At 52.5% G+C, this 15,879-nt stretch overlaps 1 protein-coding gene and 1 long non-coding RNA gene across 7 annotated transcripts in view; one reads left to right on the plus strand and one right to left on the minus strand.

Moving 5' to 3' along the window:
- LOC138850171 (uncharacterized) overlaps nt 1–15,879 on the plus strand; it is a 304,111-nt gene that overhangs the window by 214,921 nt on the left and 73,311 nt on the right. The window lies entirely within an intron of this gene.
- The window catches only part of FGF1 (fibroblast growth factor 1), a 95,197-nt gene that overhangs the window by 12,415 nt on the left and 66,903 nt on the right, over nt 1–15,879 (minus strand). For 4 of the 6 annotated variants that reach the window (XM_008254888.5, XM_008254889.5, XM_051843315.3 and 1 more), the window contains one exon: nt 8,494–8,681. In XM_008254888.5, the coding sequence (XP_008253110.1) occupies nt 8,494–8,662 (169 nt within the window). In that variant the 5' untranslated portion in view covers nt 8,663–8,681. Of the gene's footprint in view, nt 1–8,493; nt 8,682–15,062; nt 15,085–15,879 lie in introns of those variants that run through there. The other 2 variants (XM_089334592.1, NM_001171488.1) reach the window with 2 other exon arrangements.

Genomic DNA, 15,879 nt, shown 5'->3' on the forward strand with positions numbered 1-15,879 from the left:
CCTCGGGAGGGCTCATGGAGGCTGTGGACAGGCCTCACCGAGGCACACCAGAGCTGGAGGCCTGCCCCACACGTGACCTCAGCCCACAGCCAGGGTTGCTGCTCTGCTGAGAGTTCGTCTCAGGAGTTTCCTCTGTAAATATTATTTCTCCAGGATGTCCAAGTTTCAGAGCTCATTTTCACTGGATTTCTTTCTGGCTAAGTTTCCTGAACATATATCCTTGTGCAGCAAACAGGGCTGGCCGGAAGCAGCGACACCCAGCCTGAGCTGCCTGCTGGTGTGGCCAGCTCTCCAGGGGGCCCTCCCGCCAGCAGAGGAAGAACACAGTGCATGCAGACCTGAGGAAGGGGCCACAGGGAGGGGGCGGGGCACGCAGAGCCCCAGGTGCACACACGCCTGTCTGATGCATGCCGGGAGGTGTGCTGCTGCCGACTGCTCCCTGCACTCAGGGCCTCCACACTGCGCGCGAGACACACGGATAAAGCTCAGAATGGGAAAATCAAAGAGTGACGGGAACTCCACCTGCTTCTGAGCTAATAAGGAAAACTCCATTTGTTTGGAGCTAAAAACAAGGTGCAAAAACCTCAGGAAAAACTACACACACACACACACACACACACGGCACGCACCCACGCATGCACAATCCTTTTCCCCTTTTTAAAGAAAAGCAGAAAATAACATTGAAAAAAAAAACATGAGACAATATAGTATATCCTTGTTTCCTTGTGAAAAAAAAAATTTTTTTTTGACAGGCAGAGTTAGTGAGAGAGAGAGAGACAGAGAGAAAGGCCTTCCTTCCATTGGTTCACCCCTCAAATGGCCACTATGGCTGGAGCTGCGCTGATCCGAAACCAAGAGCCAGGTTCCTTCTCCTGGTCTCCCATGCAGGTGCAGGGCCCAAGCCCTTGGGCCATCCTCCACTGCGCTCCTGGGCCACAGCAGAGAGCTGGACAGGAAGAGGAGCAACCGGGACAGAATCAGCGCCCCGACTGGGACTAGAACCCGGGGGGCTGGCGCAGCAGGCGGAGGATTAGCCTAGTGAGCCACGGCACCAGCCCTGAAAATTTTTTAAAAAACACAAACATAGCTCGCGAAGGTATATGTATAGATGCTGCTTGATATACCATGGGTTATGGCCCAAGAAACCCAGTATAAATTGAAAATATCGTGGGTTGAAAAAGGATTTAACACACATGCCCTGCAGCACGCCCTGCCCACACCCGGCCCCCTGTGTGGTGTCAGCAGCTCCCGTGTGACTGCAGGGCAACCTGGGAGCCATGCTCACTGCCCCACCCAGCGTCGCCGGCATCACAGGCAGGATCCGACCATGCAGTGCTGTTGCTTTCTGCTTTTCTTTCAGAGGGATAAAAAGGGTATGTGTGTGTGTGTGTGTGAGAGAGAGAGAGAGAGAGAGAGAAAGAGAGAGAGAGAGCGAGCAAGCAAGCGAGAGCGCACAGATGGGAACTCTCTGCCTCTCCAATAAATAATTTTTTTTTAAAAACGAGCTAAGTTCCCAGGTCCTGCTTTTCCTCCAGTTTTGAGATGAGGATGGCAATTTCTGGTCGAAAGCAACTTTCTAAAGAGTGGCCTAGGGGCCGGCGCTGCGGTGTAGCGGGTAAAGCCACCACCTGTGACAACCGCATCCCATATGGGCACCTGTTGGAGTCCCAGCTGCTCCACTGCGATCCAACTCCCTGCTAATGGCCTGGGAAAGCGGCAGAAGATGGCCCAGGTGCATGGGGCGCTACACCTGTGTGGGAGACCTGGATGAAGCTCCTGGCTCCTTGCTTTAGACTCACCTAACTCCAGCTGTTGTGGCCATCTGGGGAGTAAACCAGCAGATAGAAGATCTCTGTCTCTCTCTGTCTCTGTCTCTCTCTCTAGCTCTGCCTTTCAAATAAATAAATAAATCTTTTCTTAAAAAATGGTCTAGAAATAGATACACATTTCTTAGAGAATCCAAATTAATAAATCCAAATTAATGTAAAAATGTACTCCGAGAGGGCTGGCAGTGTGTGCTTGGTGGACTTGTGACCAGAAATGTCTGTGTCAGGATGCAGAGTCCTGCTTCTTTCTTAGGTGCCCATGAGGGGGCACTGGCTGGAATGCTCTGTGGAACCAAATAGACATCAAGTGACGTGAGCTGTCCGTGTGCCCTTTGTGGACCACGCTTCCACTTTGTCTCTCGGGCATTACTTAGATCTCTTCACAGGGAGCAGGCATTGTGGTGCAGCAGGTTAAGCTGCTGGTTGGGAGTCCGGCATCCCCGTATCAGAGTGCCCGTGAGTCCCAACTGCTCATCATTTCTGCTCATGTGCCTACCATCCACATAGGAGACTTGGATGGAGTCCCAGGCTTCGGCCTCACTCATCCCTGTGGGCATTTGGGGAGTGAACCAGCGGATGAGAGATGGATGTCTCTCTGTCCCCCTCTCTCATTTTGCCTTTGAAATAAATACATCTTTTTAAAAAATAAATCCCTTCAAGGGTTTCTGTGTATTTAGGGACCCCATAGAGGAGGGTGGAGTCTGTCTCCTGGTGGACATGCCAGTCCCCATGCAGGTGTTCCCACCTGTCTGAGGGCCTGCAAGTCAGTCGGTATGTCTTGTTTTCTCCTCTGTACCCCAAAGATTCTTTAGATCTTAGCTTGTTCCTGGTAGGGCAGATGGTCCCTTATTTTCAAGGATAGAAAGAAGGAAAGGGGGTTATAAGGCTACACTGCCAAGGAAGGTAAGCTTTGGGGCACCGTAGCCTGTTTTTGAGCCCCAAGCCATCCCTGCACCTTCCTGTCCAGGAAGTTTTTTTGCTTTTGGAAAGGCGCATGTGCACACACACACATACACACACACAGATCGTCTATCCACTGGCTCACTCCCAAGTGCCCACGGTAGCCGGGGCTGGGCCAGGCCAAAGCCAGGAGCCTGGAACTCCAGCCGGTACTCCCACTTGGATGGCAGGGACCCAAGTAGTTGAGCCATCATCCGTCGCCTCCCAGGGTACACATTCACAGGAAGCTTGGAGCCGGGGCTTGCCGAGGCACTCTGCTCCCCGACGCAGGGCTCCCGAGCAAGGTCTTCCCTGTGTGGCCAGCGCCCACCCTGCCCAAGGGACTCTGGACGCTGAGATTCCAGCTGGTGCCTCGGGCACGGAAAGTACCAGGCCTGGCGTCTGCACCAGTCGTGGCCTCGAATCCTGCTTCCCACCTCTGCTCTCCAAAGAGAGGCCAAAAGAGATTACGTGCCTGGTTTATTCTGGGCTGGAGACTTCCCGTCCTTTGCTGTGTTTATCCAAAGTGAGGTCAGCCTCGTTCAGAACTCACTGAGGTTGTTTTATGTCACTGGCATTTATAATTAAAATGGAGCCACAGCCGAGCTCCGTGAAATGTTAGAGAAAGACAGAGATGGTGGGGCAGGGGATGAAATTTGAGGGGAAAAATTCTAGTGCTTTAGAACACATCCGAGGGGCCTTCAGGAGGTTCATGGAAAGTGTGCATTAGGAAAAGCTGTGCCTGGATTTCAAAACTACATTGTGTGAAAATCAGCGTATCTGTTCATTCCATTTCCCTCACACTTATGGGGTGTGCACATGTGCATGTGTGTGTGTGCACACCTGTGTGTGCGTGTGTGTGTGTGTACACATGCATGTATGACAAAGATTCTTCATAGGAGGTGTAAAGGCTTCTGTTCCTTATGGGTGCCTGGGAAATATGAAGTAGTCCAGAGACTGATGTGGATACCAGGGACCTAAATTAATCTAGAAACTTCCCCGGGCGAGATCAGAGAAGAGAAGGCGGGTGGGCAGCAGGAGCGGGGAGTGCTTCACGTCACACCCTGTGGGGAGCCCAGCCCTTCGCCTCCCGCCGACTCCCTGCCCACCGTGGGCCTTTGAAAAGCCGTGCGCTCGGGCTGATGGTGAGCAGAGGCCTGACCCTCTGGGGCTGCCCCGCCCAAGTCTGGCCTCCCCAAAGCCAGCAGGGCGATTCCTGGGAAGGGCCGTGGGCCCTGGAGAGGGGGCTGTGGAGCTGGAATCTTCCGACCGGCAAATTCTGCGGTGCCTGTAGGATGTGGCTGTGTCCATAAATATTTGATTGGCGCTTGCTCTGCCCCAGAACATTTCCATCTGCATGCTGAGCGGTGCCGGGAATCCTGTGTACTGAGACTACGGGTCTGGGAGGCTCATGAGTGTGTGTTCTTCAGTTACTATTCTGGTTGCCAGTCCCATGGAGGAATACGGCCCACCTCCTGTTGCAGAGAGGAATCTCCCGCAGACTGAGCAGACAAGCAGGGAGTTAGCTGGGGCAGGGCTTGCGCGGCTGCTGCCTGGGCCGCTGGGCACATGTGCCTGTGTCCCAGGCCTCTGGTGCTCCAGTCCACACAGTCGCAGGGAAGCCAGGGTGAGGCTCGCCTTTGGTTCTCTGAGCAAGCGTGGTGTTCATTTAATGTAACGGATGCAAGACCAGATAGTTAGACGAGGGAGGCAGATTTGCTGTAGGGCTGGGGAGCTGATGGTGACAGATGCCACGTGCCGGGCAGTGTGCGGAACACCTTGTCAGACATTGTCACATCTCGTGTTCCTGTTGTTCCTACAACATGGGTGCCATTGTCACTCTTATTCCTAACACGAGGAGATGAGTGCGGGCTTCAGGCACCGTGATTAAGTTGCCAGTTGCATCTCATATTGGAGGGTCTGGGTTCGAGTGCTGGCTTGGCTTCCCATTCCACATTCCTTCTGTCGTGCACCCTGGGAGGCAGCAGGTGATGGTCCCGGCCGGCCACGTGGGAGAGCTGGATGGAGTACTCAGCTCCTAGATTCCACCTGACCCATCCCTGGCTGTTGCCTGCATTTGGAGAGTGAGCCAGTGGATGGAAAGCTCTCTCTTTTTGTCTCTCTCTTTGCGTTTCAAACAAACAACAGCGCAAATGAATATGTTTTAATGAGGAGACTGAGGCAGGTCCCAGAGAAGGAAGTGCGCAGTGTCCGGTTTGGGAGCGCTCATGCCCTGGTTGACGTCACTGTTCTCATCTCAGAGCTTCAGAAGCTCACGGTGTTGTGGTCAGGCTGAGATGAAAGCGTCTAGCACCACGCCTGGCACCTGCCAGTGATCGGCCACTTACTGAATATATTGTTGGGTTTGAATGCAGCTGCCACCAGTGCCATTGGCCACTTGCCGGATCAGTGTCTACTTACACCCAGGTGCAGGTAGTGCACTAGGCACAGGAGACAGCAGCGCTGGGCAAGGAGACGAGGTCCTTCCCCTGAGGGGATGTCCTGGGAGAGAACCCCATTATGTCATCACATGGATGCCCACAGCAGGAGACTCCAGGCAGAGCTGCATGGTTGTCCAGGCACTGTCCATGCTCTCTGTGTCTGAAATGGAGACGGCTGTCATCCCCTGCACCTGTGCCGCCTCCAGGACCCTGCTTCTCAGGGTGACACCGTGCAGCCATCTCTCAGAGCCTCAGCCCAAGGAGGGAACGTGAACCTTCTCACAGGCGGCACCCTACTGGTACCAGAATCTACAGCTCTGCCCCTGCGGCAGTGTCCGGGCGTCCACAGCCTGTGCTGATCACCATCTGCCACTGTGATTTGAGGCCTGGTAGAGGGACCAGCTCAGACAATCTCTGTCCAGGCGGAAAGACCGGCCAGCAGGGACCCTGCGTTCAGCTCTGGATCTGCATGGGCCACACACGAGCATCCTAACCAGGATTCTCCTAGGGGTAGGAAGAAGACACATTTTGAAAACTTCCCAGCTCTGCCCAGAGAAGATCACGTAGCTGGAGACAAAGAGAAGCTGGCACTGTTGTTCCTTGTGCCTTGCTCAGCTCCCAGGCGTGCAGTGCTGTGTGCAGGATGCATGTAGATCTTTTACAGTATGTGATTGGCTTTTAGGTGTGACTCTCCATCTGCCGCCAGTCCCCAGACATGCTCCGACTGATCATCAAGGAATAGGACCACCCACTTGTCACACTGAGTGTGTCACAGTTACCCAGGGAGTATCCAGTTCATCCGTGTCCGGGGCTCAGCCAGTAATCATTGAATTTCCTGAGTCCTGCAGCAGTACTGCCACTGGACAGAAGAGGGCGACAGAGCCCCATCTAGGGCCGTGCCCAGGAGGCCTTTCAATTCAGATCCTGCTGTCTTTGAGCTTCCTGAGCACACAGGGCAGTGATATTATTCCCACCCCACAGAAGAGGAAACAGGCCCAGTGAGATGAAAAGATTCCCCCAGGCTTAGATGGCTGGGACCCGGCAGATGTGGACATTTCTGGACAGGAGGGGATGCTGGGAGGAGCTTCCGGGCTCGGGCACTTGACACCGCTTCTGCAGAGCCCCTTATGCAGAGAGGGGAGGAAGCAGCAGGCACACTGTGAGCCCCAGCTTCGGACTCCACGCACCCCGACTCTAGAGTGTGGGAATGCCAGCTTCTCCTGGCATTGGCGGGCCCGGAGTTCCGCCGTCTGCGCCCGCTTGCTCTGATTTCAGCCCTCCACGGCCCCAGTCCTTGGTGCCCAGGTCAGCACATCAATCAATGACACTGCTCTTGACCTTCCCTGAAGGAGCATTCTAGAAGAAGATCCTCAACGGCATCCTGTGTGTCCATGTGCTGGGCTGAGCATGTGGCATCTCGGTGCTGACAGCAGGGACGTCAACCAGGTGGGCTGAGCTGTTCCTCTGGGCCACGCCCATGGCCAGAAATCCCCGCAGTAGCATCTCATTTAATCCTCTCTAGAAAGCTGTGAGCCCAGTGATACTGCTGCTCTGTGAGTGAGAAAATCCAGGCCGGGAAGCTTCCAGCGTTTGCTCACGCTCACTCAGCCAAGCAGCGAGCCTGAGCAGGATGCAGCCGCCCGCACACCTTCCCCCCGCCCCCCATGGCAATGCTGCACTGCATTCCCGGGGCTCCTGGAGTGTCAGGGTTACTCGGTCTGACCCCCAGCAGGCCTCGGGATTGTCCCAGTGTTAAATACCCAGAGCCCGGTCCCGAGTGCTGATGGCGGAATGGCAGCTGTGAAATCCTGCACCGTGTGTGCAGAACTCCAGCCTTGCAGCCTGCTGTGACCTCAGAATTCAGTTTCCCAAAAGAGCCAGCTGAACCCCGAAGAGCACATCACGAAGCTTTTCTTTCCTCCAGGGCTCTGAGGACCAGAGAGCCTGAGGACCAGAGAGCCTGAGGACCAGAGGCTTCCTGGAAACACTTAAAATCCAGAGACTTGACAGCATGTCCCCCTTCTGTTGTTGGGGCGGCTGCAGGTCACACGACTTCTGCACCCCACCTAACACGGCGCACCGCAATGCAAACCTCCCTTTTGTGTGTGTTTAGCAGGAACCTCTTTCCAGAACCTGTGTTTTGCTGAGTCTCAGGCATTCAGCAGGCCCGTTGGAAGATGGGACATTCAGACAAAGCCCCAAACCCAGACCCCTGTAGCTGCCAGCCCGGCCACAGCCTCTCCTGCACCTCACCGCGGTGCCAAGGAGGGGCTGGTGCTCCCTGGTGTCCATCACTGTTGCCTGTGCTTGTAGGGGTACAGTGGGCAGCGCTGGAGTGGTCTTTTGTGTTGAAAGCCTGCAGCCGTTGGTGCACGGTGCATGTATAATTAAGAGCCTCTGGTCTATACACCTTCCGCCTAAGGCAGCACTTAGCGTTCCACGTGAAGCCAGTCCCGCGGGAGCTGCCTGCTGCCTCTGCTCTGCCGGAGCCCACCCACACTTTCCTTCTGATTTGCAGCGCGGTTGACTCTTGAGGTGCTGAGTCTCTAGGCAGCCAGCAGCTCTGGCTTTTGGCTTCTCTACAACATCCAGTGCCCCCGTGGTACCCAGGGACCAGACACCTGATTTTCGGCATCCGCACCCACCCCGGAAGTCCCCAGGTGCAAGGAAGAGAGCTGTGTCATTCAATGTCAAGAGGATACTTCCCTCCCAAGCCTGACCTTCCCTCACTGGTATCGCCTGGGAGCTGGCCGCCAGTGCAGCCTGGGCGAGGCGCTCTGCCTCCAGCTCCTGTTGCTGCTGCTGTCCTGTTTCCACGAGGTCTGGAGAATGACCTACCCCTCCCCCCTCCCGGGGACCACAGCTACATCTGCTGCATGGAGGCAGAGAAAGGGCTGCCTGGCTTACGACGTGCAAGGCTACATGTACGCTGGGTGCAATCCCAGCCTGGAGGGTTAGTGAACTGGACATCAAGCCCGTGGCTTGGTGTGGGATTTTACTGCCCCCTGCCTGTCAGGAAGCAGCTGGAGGGGGCAGCTACAGCAACCTGGGGAAACGCACAGCGGCTGGGCGCAGGCAGCCAGCTGCGTTAGGTCAGCAGAGTCCTTTTCCAAATTTGAAATTGGATGCCCTTAGGTGAGCGGTAGCTTCGCAAACCCAGCCTCGACACATTTATGTCACCGCCACCTCTGTGTGTGTCCTGCCCGAACAGGACCTAGAGGTCCTCCGGTCCCTGACCAAGGAAGACCCCAGCCAGGGGAGCAGGTGCAACCGAGCCGGGCACTTACTGTGCTGGTCGCTCCTGTCCCTTGTGCCGTCCACAGTGCCGTCCGGCAGGATCCTCAGGAAGTGGCCCCCGTTGCTGCAGTAGAGGAGTTTGGGCAACTTGTAGTTCCCTGCAGGCAGGTTGAACTTCTCGGTCAGGGCTGTGAAGGTGGTGACCTCCCCCTCAGCCATGGCGGCGGGGCGCTCGGCACTGTAAGAAAGGAGAAGATCTGTGCGCTGATCCTCCAGCACAGGCACGCGGTGCGCGGGCAGGGCGGGCAGCGGCTGCTGGGCTGGGGGTGAGCAGACTGCCCAGGTGTTGCCAGGGAGGTGGCAGCCGGCGGCGGGGCTATGATGGGCCCTGGCGAGGGAGGGGTTTTCAGGGGCGCTTCTCTCTTCCCAATTGGATGCCGCTTTGGACCCAGCTGTGCGTTTTTTAGAACTTCAAATTTAATCATTTGGCTGAAAGGGGGGGAAAAATCATGTTTTGGTCCCTCCTTCTGGTCCACACACATCCTCAAATTAAACACTGCAGTTGCACTAAAATAACACCCCAGGTCTGGCTGAAACCCACAAGAGCGGAGGGGCCGGACCGAGGCTCTGCCATCCACCCTCACACTGCCGGGGCTGGGTGTGCACGGCCCGGGTGTAGCGGGCAGCGCGGGCGGCCTGGCCACCTGGGGGCCTGTGAGCAAAGGCAGAGGAGGCCCCACGGGGACACAAGAGGGCCGGCAAAATGTTTGTACGCAAAGGAAACTCTCTGGGCTTGCTGGAAGGAAGAGGGCGTGAGGGTGGATTCAGTGGGACTTTTAAAGGACGGACGCTGTGCCAAGGGAATGCTCTGAGGGCCTGCAGGCTGCGCCTGGTGGCTGCGTGCTCCTCAGCTTTCCCATGTCCTCCTGCTGCGCGGGGAAGGCAGGTCTGTCCCTGCACACGGGCCTTCGTCATCGCAATTACTTACCCGTAGTAGACATACTTCAAACATAGAAACCACCGAATTCTCTATTATAAGCCTCTAACCTTGTATGCACCCACTATATACAAATTTACAGTATTTATATAAAACATATCAGTTACATCCCTGCGGATTAAAAAACAAAGCTAATGAGTGACAGAATTTGAAAGCATATCCTTGCCCGCTAGTGGTTACAAAGAATGTCAAACAGAGAGACCAAAGAGAGACCGGGAGAGCGACGTGGCAGCGTCACCTTGGAAATGCAGGTGCTGATTGTGCCTAATTCCCTAGCGGTCTTGTGACTGCAGCCGTGTCATCAGGCAACGTATTCTGGGCACCAAGTCAACTCACGCTCACTTCCCCGTAACACTATGAGGCGGGCACTAATGCTCATTTCTCAGGAAAGGAAAACACAGCTCAGGCATGCCGAGTGGCTTGTTCCAGGTCAGCAGCTGGAAGGTGGCGGAACTGAGCCTCAGCGGGGCTCTGTGAACACAAGGCCCCCACTTGCCGTTCATCACGTGGAAGAGTTAAGTGCCTTCACATGCCCTGCAATGTTTTTACCAGGAGTGGGGTTTTGACCCATTGCTTGGCACGGACATCTGCCCCCATAAACTTGCCATTGATTCAGCTATTCAGGTCCACTGGCAACCTCTCCTTTGGCCCCATGCCAGTCTCCCAGCAGGAGAAGCTCACCCAGAGAAACCTACCCAGCCAGCACTGGGAGCCTCGTGGCAGACAACCCGGTCTCCCCGCCTTCTTTCATCCCTTAACAGCCTTGGGGAGCTGCTCTTGCTGAAAGCAATTCCATCCTGAATCAAGGCACCACTTAAGATCACTCATCCTGATGATTGGGAATTAGGGTCCGAGTTGGAAGCCTCCATTCGTTCTCCCTGTCCTGGCATTTTAATGTTTCGGGTGCATTTTTTCCCCATCTGCAGCCACCAGGGACCCTGTCACTGGCCCTAGTTTCAAGTACTGATTGAGGTTCCTCCAAGGACCCCCCCCCCCCAGAGAGAATTTTGCAGACACCTTCCCAAATATTCTCTCCACGTTCTCATCCAGTGAAACTCGGTCCACTTCTTTTCACAGAACACAGTAACAGACAGAAAATGACTCGTTTGTGTCAGTTTCACTGTAGGGACAAGATTCGCCTGGGCACAGCACATTGCATCTCCCTCCCGGTCCTCGCCGCCTCTCCCAAACCCTTCTCTTTCCTCGTTGGGCTTTCACAGCTCTCTGCCCACCACTGTCCCTCTTGTTGTCTCTCCCTGTGTCTCTCCCCAGCCACCGGATCTCGCTCTCACTCCTTTCAGGACCCCTTTCTGATTTAGAGCAAACCAGCCCTCCCATCACCTTTCCACTGGCACATAACCACTCTCAGCTACGAGATGATGCTCTATTCCTTCCGGTTGTCTTTTTCTTGTGTACTTCCTAAGTTACATACTTACATCAGTACAGGAGCCAGTAATGCTAGTGGTTGCCATTGAACTGTACAGCTAGTCATTTGCACTGTCAGTCTTTGATGGGCAAAATTTTGTCTCTTGTGGTCTCCAGGACTTCTCCCATGGAGGTCCCCGTTCTCCCCGATCCCCGATTGTGGGAGGATAGCCCTCCTGCTAGATCCAGCCCTCACCAGGAGTCTCCCTTGAGTTGTTCTGAAACTCCCTTGAGTTGGGCATGGATCTGGCTCCATCCACTTGCATTCTTGCTTCCCTTCTACTGAGATGAAGAGGAACAGATGCACGCAAGCCCACCTGAGGCTGCAGGTGCCAGGTCTGGCTGAGGATCCTACAGGTGCTCACACCCACACGTGTGTGCTAGTCCCACAGCTTCGACTTCACCCCTGCAGAGCTCTCACAGACAGAATGACCTCAGCCAGGGCCTAGCAGGTCCTCCGAGGTCCCCCGCTCCTGACCACAATGCAACCCGTGGTGACACAAGGCGGCAACCTTGCAGTCTCTCTGTTCCCGTGAGTGAGATGGGCAGTCCTGGAGTGGCTGCTCTGACTCTGGGTGGCTCTCTAAGCTGTCCAGCTCGCATCGTACCTGAAGGGCACATGTCGACTCCGACAAGCAGTCTGGACTCAGCATGGAGTCAGGAGACCATGACAGCTGGATTTATGAATCAGCTGAAACATCCAAAAAATGAAATTGCTTTTTGTTGCTGAAGGAAACCCTGGGAGCCTCCAAAGCCTTGTTGTTAACGTTATTTACAGTTTGCCTATAGCTTGAGCAGCGGTTGGTCGCTGAGCACTGACTGCATGGCTCCTTGACAACCCATTCGTTGTTCAAGAAGAATCAAGGAAGTATATGACATAGAAAAACTATGAGGCAGCCACCTTAGGAGGCCCTTGGGGATTTACAGATTGCTGTAATAAATGAATCCATTAACTCAGGGAAATCAGGCATTAAGCATAATGGAAATTTATGAGTTCTGCTCCTCGTTCCTGTTTTCTTTTTATTGGCCGTCAGGGGAGGGGATTATCTGTGTGTGTTCAGAGATGAAGAGCGAGCCTCGTGGACTCCATGTCACCACTGTGCACCAAGCACAGCCCCTGGAGGTGTGGTGCACTGGAGAGATGTTAGGAAAGCCAGATGACTTCCTTGGTTTATCACTGACACCGCGGTGAGAGGCACACCACACCTGCGGGAACATCCTTGTTGAGGCTGACATGCTTCGTTGCTGTGGCCCTGCTGCAGGAACAGAATGCCGAGTGTGTAGCCTCTCCCTGAGACACAGCAGTCACCACTCAGTGTGGGGTGATGAGCCGGCCCAGCACAGCTCCAGCAGCTGTCACCAACTGGCTCTGGAACCCAAGCGTGTCATCTACTCCATCCAAGTGTTTTCTCCAGCACTCCCCACCCTGCCACTGCTCAGGGCTGTCCGAAGGGTTCAGTGGGCACAGTATTCACAGTAGCACTTGGAAAGTGTAAAAATGGAACCTTACCTGCAGGAGGTCTGAGGGGCTTATTATGTTCACTAGTTGAAGTCTGGTGTAGTCCAGGTCAGCTGTGATTAAGGGCTTAAGCTAAAATAATTTTTTAATTGCTGTGAAAAATAGTTTTTATCATTCCCTCCTCTATTAAGCAGAGATGAGCCAAGCCTCTCCCCATTATTTAAGCCACAAACGTATCAGAGGAGATGGAGGAGGCCAGGTAAGGCATTATTTTTGTACGAGTGGATCCTGGTCAGCATTTCAGACCCAGTTCCCAGCTATCAAGAGTTACTGAAGTTTTGTTTGTGAAGCCTGCTATTTCCAGGAGACATTGTGCTCTGTTTGGCCCTGGTGACCAAAGTTGGGGGTGGAGGGGGAGGGGACATGGTTCTAACACCAAGGGAAGGCAAACACTGACATTGATTATTTTGGTTTTGCTTTTGACTTCTGTCACTGTTTAAGCAACGCAGAATACTCACAAAGAAGTTCTCTTTGCAAAGTGTATAAAGCCATCAAAGTAGATAGATGTGTAAGTATCTGTTCAAGTCATAATTGGATGTGCCCTCCATTCCAGCAAGCACAAAACAGAACTCGGCTTTGGTTCCAAATAGGTCATAGTCCTTACTGTCTGTCTCTATGAACAACATTATCCAAAAGCCTTAACTCTTTCTCAGAGATACTCATTAAGTTTATATTTTGTTAAGTCAAATAATGTGTATTAAATGTTAAGGGTAGTTACAGAGTAGTTAAGAGAAGTAGAATGTACTAATTCCAACAAAAAACTACTGGGGACAAAGGAACGAAATGAAATAAGTGAAACTGTACCTACTCCAAAGAACATAGAAAAAGAGAAAAGAATAAAAATTTAAAAATTGATTAAAAGAGGATTAGGAGGCAGAAGTAAATCCAAATATATTTATAAAATATAATCACACAATAAATATAAATGGGCTAAATTTATAAGCAATTGGATTTTTAAAAATCTACCTACGCTGTGATTAAAAGAGACATTAAAGGGATATGGAAGGATTAAACATAAAATTGGAGATTTAGCACAATGCTTGGCTGCTGCTTAGGATGCTCACATTCTATGCCAGAGTGCCTGGGTTTTGAGTCCCAGCTCCACTTCTGATTCCAGCTTCTACTGGTCACACACTGGCCAGCAGGAGGTGATAGCTTAAGTAGTTGGATACCTGCCTCCCACACAACCCAATTTGGTTTTCAGGCCCCTGACTTCAGGGTGGTCCAGCCCCGGCTATTGCAGGCATTTGAGGAGTGAAACAGTGGATAGAAAAATCTCTCTGTCTCTTTCTCTCTCTCTCTGCCTTTCAAGTGGATTGAAGTAAAGAAATAAATAAAAAATAAAGTAAAATATTGAAAACTAGATACCAAGGAACTGTTAGTAAAAAATTAGAAGTTGATGGGGCTATATTTTTAAAAAAGATTTGTGTATGCATGTATGTATGTATTTGAAAGGTAGAACAAAAAACAGAGAGGGAGAGATGAAAAGAGGAGAGAGAGAGATCTTCCATCTGGTGCTACACTACCCAAATGGCTGCAACAGCCAGGACTGGGCCAGGAGCCAGAAATTCCATCCTGGTCTCCCACATGAGTAGCAGGGACCCAAGTACTTGGACCATCTTCTGCCGCCTTCCAAGACGCATTAGCAGGAAGATGAATCGGAAGTGGGGCAGCCATGACTTCAAACAGCACCCCAATATGGGATGCTGGCATCATAAGCTGTGGCTTAATCCCCTGTGTCACAACACTGGCCCCAATGTAGCTATATTAATATCAGAAAAAAATTAGGCCTAAGGCAGAAAAAACGATTAAGGAAAAAAATGGATCAAAGGATAATGATAAGTGAAATAATTTAAAATTCGAACCTGTGTATACCTAATGACATGGCCTCATATATATATGGCAAAATTGACAGATATACAAAGGAAGTTGAGAAATCCACAAGGATGATGGGAGATTTTCATACATTTTTGAAACATGATAGAGCAACCATCCACAATATTACTAAGGATGGAGAAGGTCCAAATGCACTGGTCACCTGCTTAAGAGAATCGTTGTACTCAGGTAAGAGAACTGTGCATACAACAGGTGAACACCATTCTTCTCACAGACACATAGGATATGTCTAAGCATGGCCGTGTACCAGATCATAAGGCAGGACTCAGTCCAAATAGAAGAGCTAGTCTCACTCAGACTATCCACTGGACAGAAGTGTCATTGCTGCCCATCCAGCCGGTAAGAACAGCCTGTGCAGTTTCCCCATTTCATGTCTCCCTGACATCTCTTATCCATCCTCACTGCTGCTGCCCTCCTGCTGACCCAAGACCTCCGCTCACCTGGGCAGTTGTGGGAGGGAGCAGTGGGCTCTCGTCTCCAGCACTGCTCACTTTCCATCCACTTCCATTCTTGCTGCTAGTGACCTTCCTAACTCCCAGATCTGATGATGGCTGCCTGCTAAAGATCTTTGACTGGGTCAGTAGCTCCCAGACTCCTACCTAACCTGAGAGCCTCTCACCACCTGGTCCCTGCCTAACCCCGTTGCTTTTTCTCTTATGTAGTTACCCCACCACCACCACCCCACATCACTCCCTCACGCTTCTAGCCCTTACCCCAAACATCACCCAGCTGCTCGGTCCTTCCTCCCCCCTTCCACCATGGCCTGGCTAAATCATGCTCACCCTTCAGAAATTCAGCTCAGATAGTTCCTCCTCCAGAGAGTCTTGTTCGGACTCATGCCCAACCCTAAGCTCCCGGCTCTTCCTCTGCACCACACAGTGGCTTCAATGTGCTGATTTCCGTGTGCTTCCTTAACAGCACACTGGTTACTCCTGTAGCACTGGGGGAGCTGCAGTCTGTATGCTTCAACCCCCCAGTGATTTCCATTGCTCCGCCTGAAGGATCAAAGCCTTGGTATGGCCTGCAGGGCTCTGGGACATGATCCAGTCCTTGCTTCCTCCCCTGCCTCCTCTTGGACCTCTCTCTGTGTGAACCAGCCTTCCAGTTCCTGGACACCATTGTGTACCCCTAGCCTAGGACCTTTGCCCATGCTGTTCCCTCCGTCTGGAGCACACTTCCTCTTTGCTCTCTACTCTGCTCATCTAGGTAACTGCTATTTTTTTTTTTTTTTTCAAATCTTAGCTCAATTGTCAGTTCCATAAGACAGTCTTCCTGACTCCCCTGAATGGTGTCAAGTTGCGCGCAGTTATCATAGGACCAATTAAAATTGCTTCCGGGCTTTGACTTCAGTTTTTAATGATGCATTCATTCTCGTGACTGTGTAGTTAACGTCTCTCCGGAACATCAGCTCCATCCAGAGTACAAGCCAGTCTGCCCTGCCCACCGTGGTGCCCCAGTGCCTGGCACAAAGCCCGGCACCTAATGGGCACTCGATAAATACTTGTTGAATGAGTGAATGGATATAATTTAACCAAGCTTCTTGATGGTCTCTGAGGCCCTGGGATAGGAACTGGTTGGTGTTTTGTTCTGTATCCAACA

The sequence above is a fragment of the Oryctolagus cuniculus genome, chromosome 6 (genome assembly GCF_051225735.1).
Source record: "Oryctolagus cuniculus isolate XC-2025 breed Fujian yellow rabbit chromosome 6, ASM5122573v1, whole genome shotgun sequence".
Taxonomy (NCBI): domain Eukaryota; kingdom Metazoa; phylum Chordata; class Mammalia; order Lagomorpha; family Leporidae; genus Oryctolagus; species Oryctolagus cuniculus.